At 34.8% G+C, this 23,111-nt stretch overlaps 1 protein-coding gene across 3 annotated transcripts; it reads left to right on the top strand.

The window, feature by feature from the left end:
- The first annotated feature begins 70 nt into the window (after positions 1–70).
- GTF2H1 (general transcription factor IIH subunit 1) lies at positions 71–22,442 on the top strand. 3 transcript variants are annotated; one of them, XM_032222322.1, is made up of 16 exons: positions 71–236; positions 345–429; positions 4,602–4,760; positions 5,823–6,015; positions 7,021–7,183; positions 8,692–8,785; positions 9,934–10,083; positions 11,164–11,243; positions 12,030–12,160; positions 14,848–14,935; positions 15,031–15,119; positions 16,572–16,689; positions 17,309–17,399; positions 18,320–18,435; positions 19,330–19,422; positions 20,016–22,442. In XM_032222322.1, exons 3-16 carry the CDS (start codon positions 4,607–4,609, stop codon positions 20,100–20,102), a joined length of 1,647 nt encoding a protein of 548 aa, XP_032078213.1. In that variant the 5' UTR covers positions 71–236; positions 345–429; positions 4,602–4,606; the 3' UTR covers positions 20,103–22,442. The 3 variants fall into 3 exon arrangements, with proteins under 3 accessions (XP_032078213.1, XP_032078206.1, XP_032078199.1); XM_032222315.1 differs by having other exon boundaries at positions 71–429; XM_032222308.1 differs by lacking the exons at positions 71–236; positions 345–429 and adding an exon at positions 489–716.
- The last annotated feature ends 669 nt before the right edge of the window (positions 22,443–23,111 follow it).

Here is a 23,111-nt window from a genome sequence, read left to right as displayed (position 1 = left end):
CATTTCGCAGCGCCCCCCTTCTCGCATCACGTGACGCCGCACGTTTGCCCCTCCCATCGCTGCTTTCTCCCCCCCCCTTCGAACCCTGGCTCAGGCAGGAATCCCCTCCCCCCCTCGGTGTGGCGCCGGCAATCGAGAACGGATCCATCCGGTGTACGCGGAGAAGGAAGAGGTTTGGGAAGAAAAGCAAGGAAAGGCATCCGTTTTATGGGACCTCCCCCCCCCCCAAAAGGCTCGTAAGGAATGAGGCGGGAGCCACCGCGGCGTGAACTCTATGGTCACCCGCTTCAACCTGTGTTTTATTGTTTTGTTTTGTTTTTTTGTTGTTTTTTTTTCCCCGGAAGGCTGTCATGGCGGCGGAGATGCGAAGAGACCGTTACGTGACCAGAAAAGAGGCCTGGGGAACGACAGGTGCGGTCACGTGAGAGGGTGAGTGTCATGGCGGCGCCGGCCCATTACGTTACGCGCCCTTCCTGTCGTGCGTGAGCGCGCGGCTTCCGGTCACGTGTTTCTTCGCCGTGCTCCTGGCCGCCCCATGGCTCCGGTGAACGAGGCGGCTCTTGCCGCCGCTGAGGTTTCTTACAAGCCGTGAAGAGGACGGCGTGGAGGCTTAGGACCCCCTTTCTTGCTTTCTTTTTAAGCTTCCGTGGGGCGAGCAGAAAAGGAGGAGCCGGGGGGAGGGGCGAGAGCACAAACACGGTATAGTCGCCTTAACGGTAGGTTGATGGGACTTGTTTCAACGGTTCCGGGTTTGGGCCCCACCTCGCTTTCTCCCAGCATTAAATGTTGAAGTTGGTGGGTGGAGTGAAGCAATTTGGCCTTAAGTGTTAAAGTTATTCTTCCTTCCAGGTTTAGTCCTCGGGCTCTTCCTTTGCGTGATCGGGCATTGTGAACCTTACAGGCAGGTGGCAATGCGGTTAATGTAGGACGGAGTGTGTTGTTCCTAGGGAGTATTTTCATTACCTCGCGGAATGTTTCTAAGTGGAGTACATTTTTCTCTCTCCTTTAATGGGAAATGAGGTCTTCGTGAAATACAAGTTTCTATCCCCCCCCCCCCAATTCTCCGGAATTGCTTCTGTAAGAGAAAGGGTTTGCTTAGTAATTTTCCTAGCGTGGTGTAGGATTTGGGATGGGGTTTTTTTTTACAGGTTCACTGATTTGAAAGAAAATGGATCTAGAATTAGATAACAGGATTTACACCATGGAGAAAAATGTAAACAAATAATCATGCTAAGTCTTTTTATAACTGCATTTTATAACTATTGCTTTATAAAATGTTGTTAACTAATGCACTTTATGAATTTAGTGCACTGACTCCTTGCTAGTAATACATTCTTTCAAATTAGGATTCCATCTATAGTTGGTTTAAAAATACATTTGGTTCCTGTATTACAGGATTTTTTCATTCAGAGCAGTTAAGGATCACCACATTTTGTTTAATGTATGAGGAGTCTATTTAGTTGTAAAGTTTGAGTAGAGGATTATGGAGAAGAAAAAGTGCTACAAAGTAAATAGGATGTGTACTTTTGCTGGGCTGGGAAGGAATTTTCTTGGATGATATATATTATGGAGATAATTAAACATTGATTTTTTCTCTCTATTTGATGTAAAGAATAAGAATTTGTAAATCATCTACTTATAGCAGAAAATTTCTTTTTGCTCCCTAGTGAATTGCTATGAAATAAAATATATTGCATTCATTCATCTTTGCAAATGATTGTGTAGTTAATATAGATCCATAAATGAATATTTTAATATTACAATTAGTTAGAAGTTATGTATTGTTCATTTACTTAAAGCTATCTTTAAATACCACTTCCACTTAACATGCCTCTTCCCATTTAAAATCTCAAAGCAAGTTATAGTAAAATTCAAACCATGAAACATTTGATAGAAATTATAAAAGGTACAATAAAACAATACAGAGAGTAAAAGCAGTTACAAAGATGTTTGAAACATTACACTTGTATTAGCCCCTTCTTTGGATAAATGTTTCTTCACCTGGTATCAGAAAGAAAATACAACTCTGCATACTTTAGTGGCATCCAAAATTCTACCTCCACCATTCTGACTCAGAGACAGCATATGCTGTTGTAAATGAGTACTGAAAGAAAGCCTTGTTTGAATATTCCCACTTAAAATAGTCTTGAATAAATACATTTAAAACAATGTGGATATATGTATCCATTTCAGAAGGTAAGCATAAATTGTTTGGACTGTCTATGCATAAAGAGATTATTCTCACGGGACAATGACAGCAAGAACTTTTTTTTTTTGGCACTGGGGTCTCCTTTGAGAAAATCTGCACAATATGTATTATATATCTATATCTCCTTTTCTATCTTTTTACCTTGGATAAATCCTTCAATTTTTAGATACCAAGGAACCTTTGCATAAAAATAGCACACACACAAAAAAGTGAAACATCACACTAAAATTCACTTCTGGCCTACACAATCCAGTTAACAATAGCACAGTGGCTGGCTGGCAGTTGAGAATGGCATATAAAAAATTCTCACCTTTCTATATGGTGCAGTTTTCTGTGCCCTGACATTGAATAACTGTGAAATAGAATACATGGGACATGAATTACTCAAAGCTATGATTTTTGTTGCTTTGATCAGCTTCTTGTAAAATCCACAATAACTTTTTGTAGAACCTAAAGTTGAAATTTTACACTGAAAAAGATTGCTCTACAATTTCAAAATGTTCAGAATTATTTAGCAGAATTTGAGGGAACAGGCGGGGTAAAAAGTAATTATGTCCTTGTTCCACACTAAAAACTACTTTCTTGCAAGTAAATGGAATTAATTTGATACCTTCCCTAAAACCAACTGTTCTTCATATAGTTTGCAGGCTGTAATGGACATGGGTAGATTTTATTACATATACTATAGTGATTAGAACTTAACATGAAAGTATCAAGTTTCAGAAACAGCTTAATAATTTTTTTCATCTCAAGTGTGTCCAGACAGATTTTAATCTGTGATTAGCAAACTAGGTATTTACATGTAATGATCAGGTTCAAATCAAAGTTGCTGGTCTGTTTTCAAAAGGGTATGATAAAGCTAATGAAATTCAGCTGAGTATATCCATTGAAGTTTGTATAAAGTGTGCCACCCAATTTTGTGTGTTCTCTCGTTCCACGATAGCCAAGTGATTAGTTTTTGTGTATTCTTTTTTTGGTTTGGAAGGAACATTTAGCTCTATTTTCTTCTACTTTTACAACTATTAAATACAGCTAAATATACTTACAAGCCAATTGTAACATTCAATAGATTTGGTTTTCCTAAACCAAAGTGTGTTCCACATAGTTGATGGTCTTGTATGGAATATTTTGACTAGGAGTTATAGTGGGGAAGGAGAATTGCATTTCTTTCAGAAATATGTATTCATCTAATCTCACTTCTAGGTGAATTATTAGCAATGAGATTATTGGGGGGGGTGTTTTCTCTATATGTTTTCATTTGTCAGATGAAGGTTTTAGAACATTCTACCTGGTAGCAAAGAAGTAATGCCTATGTTTAGAAATGTTTGAGTCTATATTTAGGACTATGTTTATTTATGAATCAATTATATGTTAGATAAACTTTATCTGTCTTAATTATAGGTCATAATATCTTATGAATGTGGGTATGTGTGTGTATTTAAAAAGTCAAGTAAAATAAGTACTGAAAGCACATTCCTTTGGTTTAAATCTAATGACAATCTGTTGCAGGAATGGCACTTCCATTGTCTTAGTGACCCATGTATTGTTGGATGTAGTCCAATATGTTAAGTTAATAATACTCAGATGCATACATATTTCATGCTGTCCTTGCGACTACTATCTCCATGTGTCCCCATTGTGTTCTGTTCTGAAATATACTTTTGAGAACAGGTTTTGAGAATCAACTGCACATGGAAAGAGAATATTATCTCTTCTATGAATGCAAGCACTTAATATCATTAAAGAAATTGTGGTTTTCTTTAAAACATACATAGATGAGGACTTGGGGGAAAGCAGGGGGAATCTGTGCCTTTATATCTTTATTCAAAATGTAATATTTTCAGCATTTTTGCAAATGCGATACTTGACATCTGCAGTTTTATCACAATAGATGCAGTATCTTTTCTTTTAAATCCTCTTAACAATACATTATGTCAGAATAATTGATATTTAAGAGAAAATTGGAAACTCCTGTAATAATTGTATATATCTAATAAAAAGGCTCAATAAACTATGCTGTGGTATTTTAAACATTCTTATGAAATCCTGTACAATCAAAATCTTTACAAAGTCATGCAAATCAAATTAAATATAAAATATTACTGTTAGTGGTTTAGGCTTATTGGTAACTAGGTTTACACCTATTACTAAGTCATGGCTTCTTTTAACCATCATAAGCCAAAAGCAAACAAACCTCATAACTTGGTGTGATTTGTTAATTTAATTTACTAAAATGTCTCCAATTATGGAAACTAGAGGGAATATTTACTGTCCTCTTAATTTTTAATGATATGCACTAATAGCAACCAGTAGTATAAAATCACAGTATAAATTTAAATGCTTAGCTATGAAAATCAAATAACAAGATTATTTTTAATTCAATATCCTATAGTCATCATGGCGACATCATCTGAAGAAGTGTTATTAATAGTGAAGAAAGTGCGTCAAAAGAAACAGGACGGTGCTCTTTATCTCATGGCTGAAAGAATAGCTTGGGCACCTGAGGGCAAAGACCGGTTCACTATCAGCCATATGTATGCAGATATAAAATGTAAGTGAAAACTTCTGGGGTTTTTTTTGTCTTATACATATTTTCTAAATATTGAGATTTTCAGTTACATTAATTGGTGGGCAAGTTTATTTTTATTTAGTAGGATTTATATGCTGTCTTTCATTCTGGGGATCAAGAAGGTGTACATCAGCAGTCTCCAACCTTTCTGGCTTGGCAGCCCAGCACAGTGGGGGGTGGGGGGGGAATGGTTCCATGAGAGTGGCATGGAATGCAGCTTTGTGAACGCAAGCACCCACCACTCACATAAGTAGAGTTTCACACATGTGCTCACCCGCTGCTTGGCTCAGTTCTAAACAAGCCACAGTCCAGAAGTGTACCCCAGCCTTGGTGTTGGGGATCCTGGTGTACATAATAAGCTTCCTGCACCATACATTAACATAAAACAAAGTCAACCTCATTTGTATTAGTATTTTAAGAAGTACAGGGAAGAGATGAATATACATTTGCTCTTTCTAAGTAATTCATGGTTACTGTTTTTTTAAGTTAAATTCTGATTTTTTTCCCCTTGCTGTTTATAATTCTTCTGTAACAAAAAAATTAAATGTCTTTTTGGTTTGCAACCAGATGACTAGCTAAAGAACTCAACAGTCATTAGAGCTGTAGAAGCAAGACTTTCAGGAGCTGCACTTCTGAAAGTTACCAAATAGTTGAGCCCCAATTGATAGAGCAATGGCATAATGACACATAAATGAAAGGTGCCACTGTTCAATTTATGGATGACTTGCTTATCCCAAAAGCTATATATATTCTAGAGAAAGGCTGTAACTTAGCACCATATAAGCCTAATGCATTAAAAACAAGGATTGATATACTGCTGTTTAAAGTATCAGAGTTTCGTAGAAGAGTTGGCCAGACTTGATTATGGGTTATATTAATTGAAATACATAATATGATTTATATTGTAGTTTAATAAGTGTTCAGGATAACATTCAGGAAATTAAGTGCTATTTTCAAAAAATGGGAGGGATCTGTAAAGCGGTTTCTTTAAGACAGATTAATAAACCATTTGATGTTATGTAATACATGTTCTCTTTAATATAGGTCAGAAAATCAGTCCTGAAGGAAAAGCTAAGATTCAGCTTCAGTTGGTATTGCATGCAGGAGACACAACTAACTTCCATTTTTCTAATGAAAGTACAGCAGTAAAAGAACGTGATGCAGTTAAAGATCTTCTTCAACAGCTGCTACCAAAATTCAAGAGGAAAGCCAATAAAGAACTAGAGGAAAAAAACCGGTAAGAGTCTTCAATTAAAAATAAACTATTTTGGGTAATCTGTTAACATTAAGCAGTAGTAATAAAGACTGATTGTAGTTTAAACATCAGGAGCTACTGTGCCAGCCAAAATGCAACCCTATTTTTTTTCAATGTATCTACATTTTCTGCTATTGGAAGTGTGGGTATCCTATCTTTTGTGAGAGATAGAATATATTTTTCCACTATCTTAGTGAAAACATGAAAGTTGTACAATCAATTATAAAACTAAATGAAGTTGCATTATAAAATATAGTGTAGCATCAATGCTACACGAGGTCCCATTTTCTATGGCTCAAAGTATTTTTCCTGAATTTATCATTCTGAAGAATTGATAACATAAATTTCCTGGTTGGTTGGTAGCAATATAATAAAGTAGAGTAGCAAGCATACTTAAATTTATTACAATATATTTTTGTAGAATTGCACAAAAATACTTCTATGTGTGAAAATTAGGAATTTATTCGAACACCATATGATACTTCTTTGAAATATGTGCTTGTTTTTTATCCTTTTATCTGTAACAGTGAATTCCTAACTAATTAAACAGGACATAATTTGGGCCTATAATGGCTTATGTAATCATATTACTTCTGTTGATTCTCCCCCTCAAATTTATTTCTTACCTGTTGTTTTTAGGATTTTGCTACATGTCTGGGAATCCTGAGTAATATAAAAATGCTTTTATTTTTAGATACTTGAATGGAAGTCTTTTTTTCCCCATGTACATTATATACATATCAGAGCTGACAGTTGGAAGTTAGTTGCCCCAAGTTTTCATTTTCCTCTAAATTTGCTTCAGTTGTCTTAGTATGAGTCAGGAACAGTGCTCAGGAGTACAAAATAAATGAAAAGCATGGAAAATCTTATTGCAAAACAGAAGCTTTCTTAGTGTACATTAGATATGACCATTTGATTATTTCTTTGGTAAACTCTTACTTCCTAATGCCTAATAAGCTTAACAATAAGTTTTAAATATCTTCACAGAATGTTGCAAGAAGACCCTGTTTTGTTTCAGCTTTATAAAGACCTTGTTGTAAGTCAGGTGATTAGTGCTGAGGAATTCTGGGCCAACCGTTTAAATCTGAATGCTTCAGATAATTCTGCAGCACCTAACAAGCAAGATGTTGGCATTTCTGCTGCTTTTCTGGTATGTTCACTTGATTTGTTTGGTTTTTTAATAGGAGAAATGCAGATTCCTATATCTCTTCAATCACTGGTTTTATTTTTAATTCAACTCATACCTTTTGGTAAGTATGGGTTGAAAATGGGATTTCCATTTTAGATCACCACCTTAGTAATACTTGAAAACCTTTGGGAGTTTACAGGAAGAATATATGTAGTGTAATACCTGCTGAATGACTGTTTATTTTAAAAATCCTATTTTTTAAAAAAAATTGGAAACCTCTAGCATGCTGAATATTATATACAATTTTTTAAAGGTAATTCAGCTAGGCCTTGATTTATAACCATTTAATGATAGTTTGAAATTACAAAAGCCATTAAAAACTGACAACACTTCCTGAAAGTTACAATTGTTGCACTACCACTATCCTGTGGTCATGTGATTGTAATTTGTGAGCTTAGGAACCAGTTCACATTTACAGTGGTTGCAGCATCTTGTGGTCATGTGATCATGATTTGCAACTTTTCCTACCATCTTTTGACAAGCATAATCAATTGGGAAAGCTGTGCTTTGCTTACCGACTTGCTACAATTTCTGTATGGTAGAAATGATTTTAAAATCATCAAGTCACATGATGAGTTGTTTAACAACCACATCTATTAACCAAAATTCCAGATCCAATTATGGTTATATCTCAAGGACTACCTGTATACTAACGATTCCATTTGATCAACAATTGAAGTAAATAGCAACAGATTCTCAGTCATCCCCACAAGCCAGAAGCAACAGCAAAAAGGGATGGGATAGATAATTAAAAATCATCCAAGCAATTGCCACCTTAAATAACACAATGTCACACCTTCCAAAGCCATCTGATAAAAAAAAAGTCTACTGAAGGCAGTAAACAAAACAAGGCTCCTTAAGGTAGCAACAAGATTCACCCCAAGATTCATCACTCATTCATCCCAAACAAATTTATTGGGGTTGGTTGGACTTTCAACATATATTTTAAAAAATGGTTGTTTGTGTTCCTATGCTATTGATCCAACAGATTTGAAAGCATATTTATCTACATGATTCAGTCAGGTCTTAATGGTTTCTCTATATTGATTGAATATTCTTAAAATGGTGAGTCAGATTTTAAGAGAAAAAGTTAAGATTTTATTGTGTCAATGTATTATTAAACCATATTCCAAACATACATAATTTGTTTGTGAAGAACTTTGGGTTTTTGTGGTTGGAATGTTACAAAAAATTGAAATATTCTTGGAAAGACAATTGTGTATCAGCATCAAAATGTGGCTTGACAAAAATGTATTGTTACCTTTTGAATTTACTCTTCAGTAATGCAATGGAAAGACTGGGCAATATTATTCTTTGTGCTCATTATTTAACTTGTTATTTAAAAATTGGATTGAACTATTTTTTAATCTCACTTTAATTTTTCTTGTATTCGTATTTTTTTCTTTTTTTTTTAACAAAAACTAACAAAAATGATGGGCAACCATTTTGAAGATATTTTTATATTGTAGGCTGATGTTAGACCTCAAACGGATGGATGCAATGGGCTAAGATATAATTTGACTTCAGATATCATTGAATCAATATTTAGGACTTATCCAGCAGGTAAACTTCTATAATATCATATTCCTGTTTCACATATACTCCACTTTTCTTCTAAACTTAAAATGTGATTTGAAAGTATTATCCCTTCAATTAAATATGGCAATTATGCTGTGTTCTTTATACATATCACTAGGAATATATGTATCTCTCTAAACTACTATAAAGGTATGCTTAATAATACTTTAAAATTATCATAATAAAAATAATGAGGCTGTATAGAGATGTGAATTCAAAGAGAAAATTGATTGAAAGTATGAGTATGCCCTCTCTGCCCTTATCAACAAATCCTTTAAAAGCTGCCTGGTCTTAAGATCGCTTTTCCCACTTGAAATACAGATCAGTGCATACCTAATGAATAATATGATCCATTAAATTACCTTTTTCAAAAAATGCCTCCACTAGATCTTTTATATCAGCTGAATCATTCATTTGGCAAGTGTGCAGGTGTACATGGAAATGGAGACCAAGAATTAATTCAGAGTAATTTTATTCTGTTTCATTGTGGGGCAAACTCTGAACAGGAATCTTGGTCAATACTTTCAAAGACATTGATTGAGCCTTTTTTAGTTGTATTGCTACATTAAGCAGAATGTATAAGCATTACAAATAGTTGAAGTTTGGAAGAGGGATCCAGTGGTCGAAGTTCTCTATCCTAGATAGAGAATTCCTGGCAACACAGTTTATTCATTGCTTGCCTGTTGTGGTTTTTTTGGTATGCTTGATAACCTTCTCCCAACATATCATAGACGGCCTCATTGGGCAACATCCTGGAATGATCAGGCCAAGAAGCAACCCTATCCAAATGTATGCCTCAACAGGCACTATAAATTGTGTAAGATAATGAGTTTTGCTGGTATGATGTTCAATGATAATAATGTTATTCTGTATTTTGAGCAGAGAGTAGTAGTAAATATTAGAAAAAATAACCCTGTTTATTCCTTAAACAGTACTGAAATGCTCAGTATATTTATGTGGAATAAAGTACCATATTTGCGTTACGGAACAATGCTAAAATCCTTTTTATTGCGTTCCAAATGCTCTTTTATTTGATGTACTTATTCATCTGAAATTCAGTATCTTAAGCTGATAAACAAAGAGTTTGTGATAACATGGCAACTATTAAGTCTTAATCTTTATGTTTATTATAGTAAAACTTAAATATGCAGAAAACGTTCCACACAATATGACAGAAAAAGAATTCTGGACACGATTCTTCCAGTCTCACTATTTCCATAGAGATAGATTGAATGCAGGATCAAAGGACCTTTTTGCAGAATGTGCCAAAATGGATGAAAAGGGTATGTCTACAAGCATTGTGGTATTTATAGCCAATTGTATTAATTTTAAAAGAATGAACCTATATCTAGTATGAGACTTTAGAAATACTTATGTATAGCTTCTTTGGAAGCAAGTCCTATGAAGTCACCAAGAGTTCGTTTTTATAATGAAAATTACTCAGATGTAAATCCTGTTTTTAGTGAGATTCGCTGCCCATTTTTATATAGACAAGGATAATGTTTTTCCAGGTTTCTTTTGTCTTATGAAAACAATGGACCAGTCAGGAATATACAATCATGTTGGAGTGTCTTAACTGTATTATGTGTAATAAAATAAACTTGGCTGACTTACAAATTAATCTAAAAGGAGAGAAACTCGAAAATGTATGAATGTATATATGTATTCCCAATCTTCATTTCATAAATAACTCAAGATGGCAAACATACCTAATGTTGCTTCCTGCTCTTATTTTCCTACAACAACCATGAGGGGTAGGTTGTACTCAAGAAAGAGAACGATTGGTCCAAAGTCACCCAGCTACTGTTATGGTTAAGATGGGATTAGAACTCACAATGTCTTGGTTTCTACCCTGATGCATTAATTACTAGACTTCTCTACAAAAGACACTGGTCCAGTTTGCATGTATGATAGACTATAGTCTGTCATGGCGAGAATAGAATATTGTTGCTTCCATTCTCTCACAGGTGTGGGTGGAGAATATTAGAATCTTCTCCTGTTCTTGGTTATTCACAGTTGATAGTTTCATGTGAAAGCTGGGATGCAGGCATGAGGAAAAATCATTCCGTTGCCATGAACAGAACCATTTTTACCACACAGTAATACACCAGTGGATTCTCCTCAGTATTTAATGTTAACTACATTATAATATCATAAATCATTATGAAATAGTATTCAATGAATAATACTAGATTATTCATGGAATATTAGTACTGTGACCAAACCATTTCCTGACAATATTATTAAGCTAGATAGTGAAAAGTATATGTTGGAATAAGGTATTGTCCTGTTCTTCTTAGGGCTTTGGAATAGTTTATCCTTATATATCTGACCCAACTTCAATTTGGTTCATTCTTTTGTAGGGTTAAAAGCAATGGTCTGTCAAGGAGTGAAAAATCCTTTATTAGATTTAACTGCCTTGGAAGATAAATCATTGGATGAAGTAAGTAAAGGAGATTTGAAAATATAAAATAAATTCTATACTGAGGGTGAGCAGAAAGAATACTTTAAAAGATTCATAATTATTTAGCCTTGACAAATATATTTTTCTTCTTTCATAATGATAGCCTTCCTTATCAATTTGGGTCCTCAAAAATAGATGCAAATTATATTCCCTCACTTCTCTGTTGTTTATTGGAGAATTTGCAGTGAAATTCTATGGGCTTTTCCAACATATGCTAGATTTTGATCTGAATGTGCATGGATCTTATTCAAGCATGGATTTTTAAAAGATACTGGTTGTTAGAAGGCCCTGATTAGGTAAATTTATAACATACTGTTGATCTAAGTGAAACCCAAATTGGCTTATGTTTCATTTTTCTAAGAACTGATATTCACATTTCTCATTAATTTTATTGCAAAATCTAAATGAATTTTGCTAGTTTAAAAACAGCTTCAGAAAAACATTTCCTACTGAGCAATTTTAAAGAAGAATAACAACATAATACTTCACTTAAGGAAACTTGGCTTAATTGCACATAAATAGAAAAGGTGTGGTGGATGGAAACCTTAAAACTAGATTTCTTTTCATAATCATCCTTTTACATAGTATTGCTGACATTCTTAGACTTACCATAAATTCTTTCAGCTTGATTTTTGTTCGAATGCAGAAAAAATGAATTCCTATGAAAACTGTTAAGTATACTTTGGTACAATCCATATTTTAATTAGTTCTTCATTCGTCATGAGTCAACATGTCTTTCAGGGTTTGCTTATTTCTTTGTGGCAGGGTTATGGTGTGTCCTTGGCACCATCCACATCCAACTCTACAAAATCAGTAAAGGAAAGTAGTAATGCAGCTATTATAAAACGCTTTAATCATCACAGTGCCATGGTCCTTGCAGCTGGACTCAGAAAACCGTAAGTCTCAACACAGAACAAATTTAGATATAAGAACTCAGAGGATGGGAATTGTCTCCCTTTGCGTTGTCATAAAACCTTTGTGGCAGTGACGAAATAATGTAGTTTTAAGCTGTGGCATACTTATTATGATATAATTGTTAAAAAACAGATTACACCTTAAATTATCATTTGAAAATCACTATTGAGTGATTCTTTTCCAAACACCTCTCAAATATACACCCCTCAAATATGGAAGATTAGGGACATTCTCCAGAGCAAATTTGAAAGTACAAACAGAAGGATGAATCCTGTGCTAGGAAAGGAATGAGCAACATATAAGATCCCTTTTTGAAACCTGCTGTATAATTATTACAATTGTTACTAATATAACTGAAATAATATTTTAATTAGAATTATTCTATCTAAGCTTAAACTTTTTAAACTTAGAAAATCATTTAGAAAAATCATAAAAGTACCGTATTTTTTGGAGTATAAGATGTACCTTTTTTCCTCAAAAAAGAGGCTGAAAATCTGGGTGCGTCTTACACATCAAATACAGCATTTTTTGCCTCCCAAAGCCCCACCCCTTCACCAAAGTGGCCATGCGTACCATTATGGTGGTTTTCAGACAGCTCCTGGGGGCTGAGGAGGGGAGAAATGAGCAAAAAACAGGCAGGTTTTTTTTTTCCCTACACACCTCCCCAGCCCCCAGCAGCACTCATAAGCCTCCGTAAAGCTATGCATGCAATTTTTTTTGACAAAAAAACGGGGCTGTTTTTGCAAAAAAAAGGGGGGGAGGGTCATTTTTTGTTTGTTTTTGCCCCCCCCCGAGCACTCTGCAAGCCCCCCCCCCAAGGCTATTCATGCCTTTAAAAAAATGGGCCTATTTTCATGAAAAACGGACCGTTTTTGGGAGGTTTGCAGAGTGCAAAAACTTTTTTTTTCCTTTTGGAAAACTCTTTAACTGATTGAAGAGAATTACATTGATCAAGTGCTGTGCCAGCAAAAACACCTGCCTATCTACTGTATTTCTCTCTATATTTCTCTCTCTATCCCTCTACCTACCTACACACACATACACACACACACTGTCTCTCTCTCTCCCTACCTACTGTATTTCTCCGTCTCTCTCCCTTTCCCTTTATCTACCTACCTAACTAACTACTCTCTCTCTCCCTACCTATTTACTGTATTTCTCTCTCTCTCTACCTATTAACCTACCTACTCACTCTCTCTCTCTTCCTACCTATCTACTGTATTTCTCTCTATTTCTCTCTATCCCTATACCTACCTACACACTCTCTCCCTACCTACCTACTGTATTTATCTATTTCTCTCTCTATCCCTTTATCTACCCCCCTACCCCAACTACTCACTCTCTCTCCCTACCTACCTACTGTATTTCTCTCTCTTTCTCTCCCTCTATCCCTCTGTCTACCTATCTACTTTTTTTTAAATTTGACTCTTTAAAACTTTGGTGCATCTTATACACCGAAAAATACGGTAAAACTATCGCTCAACTTTAGCATTTCAATTTGCAGTTGGAGGATTGTGTAACTGCATCAACTTTCTCCAATAAATATTCCTCCATATGAATTATATCACATAGCAAATATTTCAGAAAATATTTATAACGCTTTTACCCTATTGCAATCAAATGATTCCTGATGACTTACAGGCTAAATAAACAAAGAGAATTGCATTCGTAACCCCGTCTTTCTTTCCTTCGTGTAATTCAAATCAGACCAGGCATTTGCTGATCCAGGCACCAAGTAGATCTAAATCAGCTTAATCATATCTAAGTATGTCACATGCTGTCAGACAAGTATTGTTTAGCTCTGGATTTCTTGGTATTTTCATTTGACATTTTGCTAGGGACATAAGTGTAGCACATATGTGTGTATAAGTTAAGTATGTATAAGAGATGCTTATGCATAAATTGAATGATGACTTTGACTAAAACAGAAATCTGAGGGGGGGAATCATTTTTGCTTGATCTTCGAAATGTAACCCTTTAAAGCATTATACAGAACTAATTCAAATTGTGTGAAATGTGTTATGTTCTTTAAAGGAAAGGCAGTGTTTGGCCAAGAGAACTAAGAAGTTGATTTTATATAAATGTTGGAGGATAATTGATAGCTCTTGTTCTTGCCACACATTTTACTTCTGCATGAATGTGTTTTTTCCATCTCCTCCTGTGGATATAAAACACAGTTTGGCATGTGTATAGAGGCATTTCAGGCACCGTACCTTCTTCCCAGGGTCAGTGAATATAGCAATATCGCTTAGACTTATATACCACTTCATAGTGCTTTACAGCCCTCTCTAAGATGTTTACAGAGTCAGCATATGGCCTCCAACAATCTGGGTCCTCATTTTACCAACCTCAGAAGGATGGGAGGCTGTGAACCTTAAGCCTGGTGAGATTTAAACTGCAGCTAGCAGTCAGCTGAAGTAGCCTGCAGTCCTGTACTCTAACCACTGTGCCACCTCAGCTCTTATTCTGGAATGGCATCCCAGAAGCTTAAAAAGCTCTTACTAGAACAAAGCAAATCCGTCACTTACCCAAACTTTCCCTTATACATTTAGAGGTGTTTTCTGCTTTCATGCAGAAATGAATGGGTTTTAGTCATTCATTGTGCAGATTTACTTAAACATGTATTACATATTCAGAGACAAAGCAATTATAAATACTTTATTTTCAGAGAAGCACAAAATGATCACTATAATGAGACCAGCAGTATAGATGGAAACTCGAGGGATTCAGATATCTTCCAGCCACCAGTGAAAAAGGTAAGAATATTACACAGATTTATCCTATTTTCATAATGCAAATTTTGTTTCTTATGCTAAGTTTTACAGAGCCCTGATTATGTCATCTCTTGTAGGCAAAGCTACAAGAATCTATTGAATATGAAGATTTAGAACACAACAACAGCATTAAAACTATTGCACTAAATCTAAAAAAATCAGATAGGTATGTTGTGTTCATTGTTATGTTATTTTTAGCATAATATTATTTGCAAAAATTGTTTTTGAGCATCTCAAAAGAAAATACCTTGACAAGATAAACATATTTTTATCTTATAATTGCTACCCTTAAAATAAAAATAAGATCATGTATTTATAGTTATAATTTAACAGACAAAAGTAGGCTGTGAAAGAGTCATGATAATGTTACCCTAAATATGGTTTGTGAAAATTGATATAACCTTTGATACCTTGCAGTGGAGGAAACACATAAGAAAAAGTAATCTGGAAAAAAAATTCTCCTTGCCTATATAAAAATGGACAGTATATCCCACTAAAAACAGGATTGATATCTCAGTAATTTTCATGATAAAATTTTTATATAAGCTTTGATACCTTGAAGTGGAGGAGCCAATTTCTTACGTGTATTTATTGATTTGGGTATCAGAAGAAGAATGGAAATTAAAAACAGTATACAATTATTATTGCAATGATCCTTCAGAAAAGGTTTCCATAATTTTGAGCCAGGTTAAAATGGGATTAGAACTCACAATCTCTTGCTTGCCCCCATTTTATGATCTTTCTCGCCACAGTTATTAAGTGAATTGTTAAGTTGTTAAATTAATAACACGGTTGTTAAGTGAATCTGGCTTCTCCATTGACTTTGATTGTCAGAAGGTCGCAAAGGGTGATCACATGACCCTGGGACACAGTCATAAATATGAGTCAGTTCTCAAGCATCTGAATTTTTATCACACGATCATGGGGATGCTGCATTAGTCATGAGTGTGAAAAATGATTTTTCAGTACCGTTGTAATTTCGAACAGTCATTATACAAACTCTTGTAAGTCAAGGATTACCTGTACTATATTGTCTGTATAAAGATGTAGAGAAATACATTTCTGTACCAATTTAGTGAAGAGAGGTGAAAATCAGAATTCTAAGCAGCCCATTATGAGATTTATGATAAAAGTTTTATTATTATCAATTTAGTTTTGCCGCCCTGTCTTGAGTTGAGGCACACATGATCTGCATCACATTTTCAAGAAAGTACCATTATGCAGGGTACAAGAGAGAGGGAGGTTGAACAGGCTTCAAGTTTTCCCATAATTTATCTTGAGAGGTGGAAAAGTGCAGATGTGGAATCTATCAGTACTGTTTACAGAAGCCCTGCAGAAGTGGCCTATTTCTCAATGGTGAAGCATAGGAACCAGTCAACAATGAATCAATCCTCCCTGAGCCAGCCTGTTCTTCCCCTAGGAAGGCAATCATTTCGTTTTCAGTACAGATATCTGGCATAGAATATCCTGTCTGTGCTAAATGAGCTAATATATCCATAGTTTTCTGAATCATCTGTCCCATTTTTAGGGTACTAAAGTCTTTAAAATAATCTGAAAAAAATGAAAATTAAGTTTTTATTCCCAGAAAGTCAATTATAAGCTCTTTTCTTTTTAACAGGTATTACCATGGTCCAACACCAATTCAGTCACAGCAATATGCAACGAGCCATGATATTATTAATTCTTTGTGTAGTATTAGAGAAGAAATGGAAGGCTATGTACCCAAATTAACTCAGGTAGGAAAAATGGTCCTGATTTTAAAAGAAAAGCTCTCAAAATGGAGTATCTAGTAGCCTTAGGGTATTCTTCAGTGCCATATTCTTTGGCAGATAGGGTATTGCTTGAAACTGCTTATTTATGTACATGATTGGAGGGAATGTGGAATGTTTCAAAATTATTTTCAACAAGCATGGGGTGCTTGGCTTGCAGGCTAGAGGAACTGTTACTGTTGAGATTTCTGTAGTTACATGTATCACCTGTTTTTACTTATTTATTCACCATTAGTGCACATATTTTATTGATAACAATCTATATTTCACTACAGAAAGCCAGCTTGGTCTAGTGGTTAAGGCACTAGGCTAGGTTATAATATCAGACAGATTAACTTTTGCCTTTAATTTGATGGATTTTAGCTGTGCCATGTTTTAATTGATTATATTGAAAAATAACTTGGCAATAATTAAGAGAGATGAAGTGTACTAACTCTAGCATATGTAGGTACAAAAAACCCTGTCTCTTTTAGTATTATAATAGCCACTACAGTTAAATCCTTACGTTTCAAACTCCATTGTCAGCCTTTTTTGTTTTGTTGTACTACAAAATTAACTGGAAAAAAATATTTAACTCACCTTCCAGGTTCTCTCAAGTGGTGCTGCCAGTAGTACTATCACAGCCCTGTCACCTGGAGGAGCACTTATGCAGGGTGGAACACAGCAAGCCATAAATCGTAAGAACTTAGTGTCTTGGCTTATTTGTGACTAATCAGTTTGCAAAATCAACTCAAATGTTCATGTCAGTATAGTTCAGTGGTTCCCAAACTTGGCAACTTTAAGACTTGTGGACTTCAACTCCCAGAATTCTCCAGCCAGCTCTGTGAAGTCCACAAGTCTTAAAGTTGCCAAGTTTGGGAACCACTGGTATAGTTGATAAATCAGTCTCTTCAAGCAAAGTTGAGAAAATATGCAGAACAGCCCTTCTGAAATTTGTTTCCAACTTCTTAAAGGTAGCTCCATTCTAACAGTGATGAACAGAATACCAGAGTTGTTAATGTAGTATCTTTAAACATTTTCTTGGGTTGGAAAGAGTAAAGGAAGAATTAAAATGCATCGTTATACAGTCTTAACATTAGTCAAAGTACTGACAGACTTTAAAATAATTTGCCATCCCTCCAGTTTATAATCTGCAGTACAGAGAACAAATTCAAATTTTCAAGCATTCCTTATTATATAATCTTCCACACTTACTTCAGCATATCCAAAATTATTTCAGAGCTCTCCCATGAATAGTTTCTCTTCATATGGGTATCGTGTAGTCAAGATGTACACAATATGGACTTAAATCCAACACTTATTTCTGCCCAGAGAAAGTTCACCTCTAGCTGACGGGTGTGGTGTGGTTTTTTTGCCAAGTCCTTCCTTTGTCTTGCAATTCTTGCTATGTATCCTAAAGAGCAAATTTGAGAGTAACTTTCCCTTTCTTCCATTGGAAACCATTTGCTGAATCAAAAGCTTTTTGTGACATGAAAGAATCTCAGTGTCTGTGAAAGGAAGATCTTAAATGGCACTCTTGGCCTCAGAGCTAAACTTTTTGAGATCTTGTTACTTGTTGTAACTATGTACTTTCTTTCTTTCTTTATGTTAATTGTAGAGATGTTGCCAAATGATGTTCAGTCTGAACTGAAGCACTTATATGTTGCAGTGGGAGAGTTACTACGACACTTCTGGTCCTGTTTTCCTGTTAATACACCATTCCTGGAAGAAAAAGTAAGAAGAATCTTTATTACATTTTTCATAGAGGGAACAATTAATTAAAAGCAAAGATGTTCATAATGATTATATAAAAAAATTATAGGGCAAATGAGCATTGTGCCCTATAAACAGTATGACTGTTTGCGCTGAAGTAAAACTTTGTATTGGGATAAATTTAATACTAATTTTCTAGCTTTTTTGTCACATTTTCTACTTGCCGTTGCTGTCGCCTGTTTACATTGCAAAGATTTTGAAATTGGAGTACAATATGTTATAGAAGTCATTGTATCTTATTTGAGCAAAAGCCTGGACTATGTATACAATGTAGGCCAAATGCAGTATTAGGTATGGCAGAACATTACATCCATGGGTTATGGTTCATCCCAAATGGGCCTGAAGCAGTCAGTGATGTTCTAGGGTGAGCAGGAAAACAAAGATCACTGAAAGAGACAGCAATTGAAGGGATGTTAGAGAAAGAAAAGTGTGGGGAAACGGGAGGAGGAAACTGACTGAGCATGCAAGTTGGGGAAGCAGGCATGAGAAGGGAAGAGCAGGAAGCTCAAGTAGCATTGCGCACTTAGACCAGGCAGGGAAGAGAGAAGGGAACAGGGTGAGCCAGCTTTCCCATATTCCCTATTATAAGACCTCCTCAGATTTGGCTCACCGCAAACATGGAACCACCAAGATTTCCAGGCTTCGAGTTTCCTGAACCACAACTCACCTACCAATCTGGAACTTTCAGTCCATAACATTTTTGCTTTATGCACAGAACAACACACAGTTTTTGTTTGTTGGATACCTGTGATACTTACTAAAATGTATCTGTTCAAATTCATAAATACTATTTTTGAAGGAATTATGTGATTTACATAAGAGACCATGTGGTTAATATTTTCTATCTCCTTTTAGGTTGTAAAAATGCAGAGTAATTTGGAAAGATTTCAAGTTACAAAACTCTGCCCATTCCAAGAGAAAATTCGAAAGCAGTATTTAAGCACAAATGTAAGAAAAAGCCATTCTTTTCTTTTATCCTCCTTAAAATATATAAGTTTGTAAATTGCTTTGTTCATAAATAAATCAGCCAATCTGGTTATTAGAAAATAAAATGGTTAAATTAGTGAGATTTTATAGGTTCAGAAGCTTTTAATTGAATAAATGTTTCTGAAGTGAATAATCATTATAGAGTCATAGGAACATTTCTATAATTATAATTTGATATAAGATAATTATCTTTTATTTGTAAAATGTATTGAAATTTAGAGAACTAGTATCCACTTATTATTGGGTAGTTTTCTGTGGATTCTCGGGGGGCAATTTTGATCTATCCATTGTCTCTCAAGATAAAGATGTTTGATATAAATTGAAAATAAATATGATTCCCTTTCTTACTATTTTAAGAAGTGTCTTCACCTTATATGTAATTGTTAGGCAGTGAAAATATATGACTTTAAAGTGACTAAAATAGTAAAATCATAGGTTGGTGGAGAAAAGTCTTCAATTCTACTTTTATGTATTTCTTAATGTTGCTTATTCATTGTGACACATTGTTTCATAGTAGCAGCATTTCTTTTTGCAATAAAGTTTTTTTTTTCCAGCTGGTAAATCATATAGAAGAGATGCTCCAAACAGCCTACAATAAATTCCATACATGGCAGTCCCGACGTATGTTGAAAAAAACGTGAAGACCACAGTGTTTCCAACGGGGGACAAATTTGCAATAGCTGTAGGAGCCACAACTACTAACTGTGTGTAGATCTTACAGAAATTGCAGGGGATGTCAGCATCATAAGGACTTTAAAATGATGCTAACTGAGCTTGCACCTTTTGGGAAGAACAGAGGTTAAACTTGAAAACAAAGGATTTTAAAGGAACCAAATCAGAAAAGCTAAGTGGCAAACACACACACACACACACACACACACAAACATAAAGACTGTTTACTGCAGTTACTCAGGAACTGCTTTTGATTTTCATAAGAGCTGCTTTCAAAAATAAAATCTTTAAGAGATGTGTATTAATATACTCCAAGGTTGTTCATCTAATTTTTAAATATGTATGGCACAGGGTAGAACTTAATATTTCTGTTAATGCTGTCTTCTGGCATTTTATTGATTTCTATTTGTACTAGAAATAGATTTAAAATTTTACACAGATTAACTATTCAAGTACTTAAGGAACCTGGATGCAAGAGGACAGGTTTTTGTCAAGGTTTCCTTATAAAATCAGTCAATGCACAGAAATACTTAGTGTTTGAAGGAGACATACTTGCAGGCAGTGCAGAATTTGATGCAGAATTTTCACCAGCCATTGTTTGCAGGTTTCCTTTGGAAGGTGAGTGTGTGCTACTGCATTTTTGTTTTGTTTTTTAGCTTCGTTTGGAGGTGAGAAAGTCATTTGTTATGTAAGTGTTAAGCACTTACAAAAATAATAACTTTTATACTTTTCTCAAAACAATCTTAAATGTGCTTTCTTCAGTTCTTTCCTGACGACTGTTAGCGCTGTATTTGGCGACTAGATAATCATTGAAGAGTGAATATCCCATATCTTTAAATATATTGGGAATCCTTACAACATTTAGATACAAAAGAGAGGCAGATCACTCTTACCTAAAATGTACCTGCCATGTATTAAGTACTTGACTTACTAAAGCAAAAGTAAACTTGTTTTGCATAATCTGTGGAGTCAGACTCCTTATATTTGTTGTCTTAATGTCTTCCTCATTAACAATTCATTCTTGGACCAAGAAAACAGCTTAGCTTATATGTAATAAGATGTATTGAAATGATGAGCCAGAGGCTTACGATTGCATAAAGAGTTTTATTGGCAAACATTGGAAACATGGGACCCTTCTGTTATATCCATGCCCCTCTCCATTAAAGAATACTAGAACTGTATTACTAATTTACAGTGGATTGAGATGGTGGGTTGCTACCTCATCTCTGTACACTGTAGCACTGATCAGTTTGTGAGCTGCAAGAGTTACTTTACTCCTTATATAAGAGCATGTACTTGTATACATGTTCTTGGTTTATGCCAGTGATTTTGATAGATTGCAAGAATTAAAACTTTTTAAGCAGCTACTATTCTGTACTATGCGGTAGATTTAAGGCATTAATTTTAAATTTGCTACTACTTTTGTTTTCAGAGAAGCTGCATGGTATGTACTACAAAATGATACTTGCATCCGCTTACCCTTTGAGGGGAGGGGGGAGTCCCTTTGTATTTTACTTCAGTTGTCCCAGTTAAAATGATTTGTGAAAAGCTGAAATTAATCATGAAAAATAAAGAATTGATGCTGCTATGGGAATATCATCTTGCTGAAATATGATTCTGGTGGTACACGATTATTTAAATTTATTTGGATAAGTTAATTTTTGGTGTCCTGGTCATTATGCCCAGTTACAGTTGTTGTTACACACAAATCTCAAACATTACTTCTGCAACAAAGAGTAAATTGAAACAGATTCTAAAGAGTTGATTGAGGCTGAGAGCTAGATTGACTTTTACAAATAAATTCCAGATCATGTTAGATCTGTGAAGACATACATTTGCACTGATAGTTCTTTGAGCAATAATTAAATGATGCAAGCTATAAATGTGGGTTTAATTGAAACTAGCTTAGGCAGATAACTAGATTTATAGTCATTTAGCAAAATATGTTCTACCTTCTTCCTGATCATATATTTAAATATGTAGGCTTTGAAGAATAACTACAGTTGCGAAAATATTAAAATTTTAGCTATATTATTTGACAAATAACTATTAGATGATTCTACCAGAAGGTGGCAACAGCAACTATTTGGCATTCTATTTATAGACAGCTCTTTTCTACATTTGCTATCTGACTTGCTGATTCCACTTCTACTGAAGCATGGTCCAAAACAGATAAGTGATTTGAATACGAACTCTGAATGTCTTTTGCTAACCATACAAGCATTGAAATCAAAACTTATATTTAACAGAACATCATATAACTTGTATCCCTGGCATTGATAAAAACTAGAATAAATCTACATTCTCTACTCAAGTGTTTGCTGGTGATTTAGGATATATGTTACGATTTTCCGTACATACAAAGCTCTAAAATCATGTATCTGTTAGTGTTTTATGCGTCTGAACATTTTAGAAAGCTGATTGTTTCTAATATATTGATTCATAACTGACTTTCAAACTTTAGTCTGCAAAAAAGGTTAGGAATCTATTTCTTGAACTTTTCTATTTTCTAACTTCTACTTTAGATTTAAAAAGTAACATTGCATTGGCAATCACAAGAACTAGTTACATATTGTTATATCAAAAGAAATATTTTTCAGTTTTTTAAGGTATGACATTACTTAGGGATAGACATTCTGTGACTTAGAATATTTGAGTTAGGAAAGTACAACTAATGCACAGAAGCTAGCCTATTTTATTGCTCCATCTGCCCTTTAGCATTAGATCCATGGGACTTCCACCCTATTGGTATTCTGGAAAGCCTTGAAGACTCAGTTCTAGGTCTCGCGATGAGGTGGATGTGGTGAATATTTGTGTATTTCTGCCTATACATTGTGCCTGGATTCCATTTTGCTTTAATTTCTATTTTTATGCTGCTAGGATTGTTTGACCTGATGAAAAAAGTGCCTTGACAAATTTTGCATACCTTCTTTAAAACAGCCTATTCTGAGAAGATATTAAGAGGCATTTATATTCTC

This window comes from Thamnophis elegans, chromosome 1 (assembly GCF_009769535.1).
Source record: "Thamnophis elegans isolate rThaEle1 chromosome 1, rThaEle1.pri, whole genome shotgun sequence".
Lineage (NCBI taxonomy): Eukaryota > Metazoa > Chordata > Lepidosauria > Squamata > Colubridae > Thamnophis > Thamnophis elegans.
The sequence above is the reverse complement of the archived record's forward strand: the minus strand, read 5'-3'. Positions and strand labels throughout refer to the sequence as shown.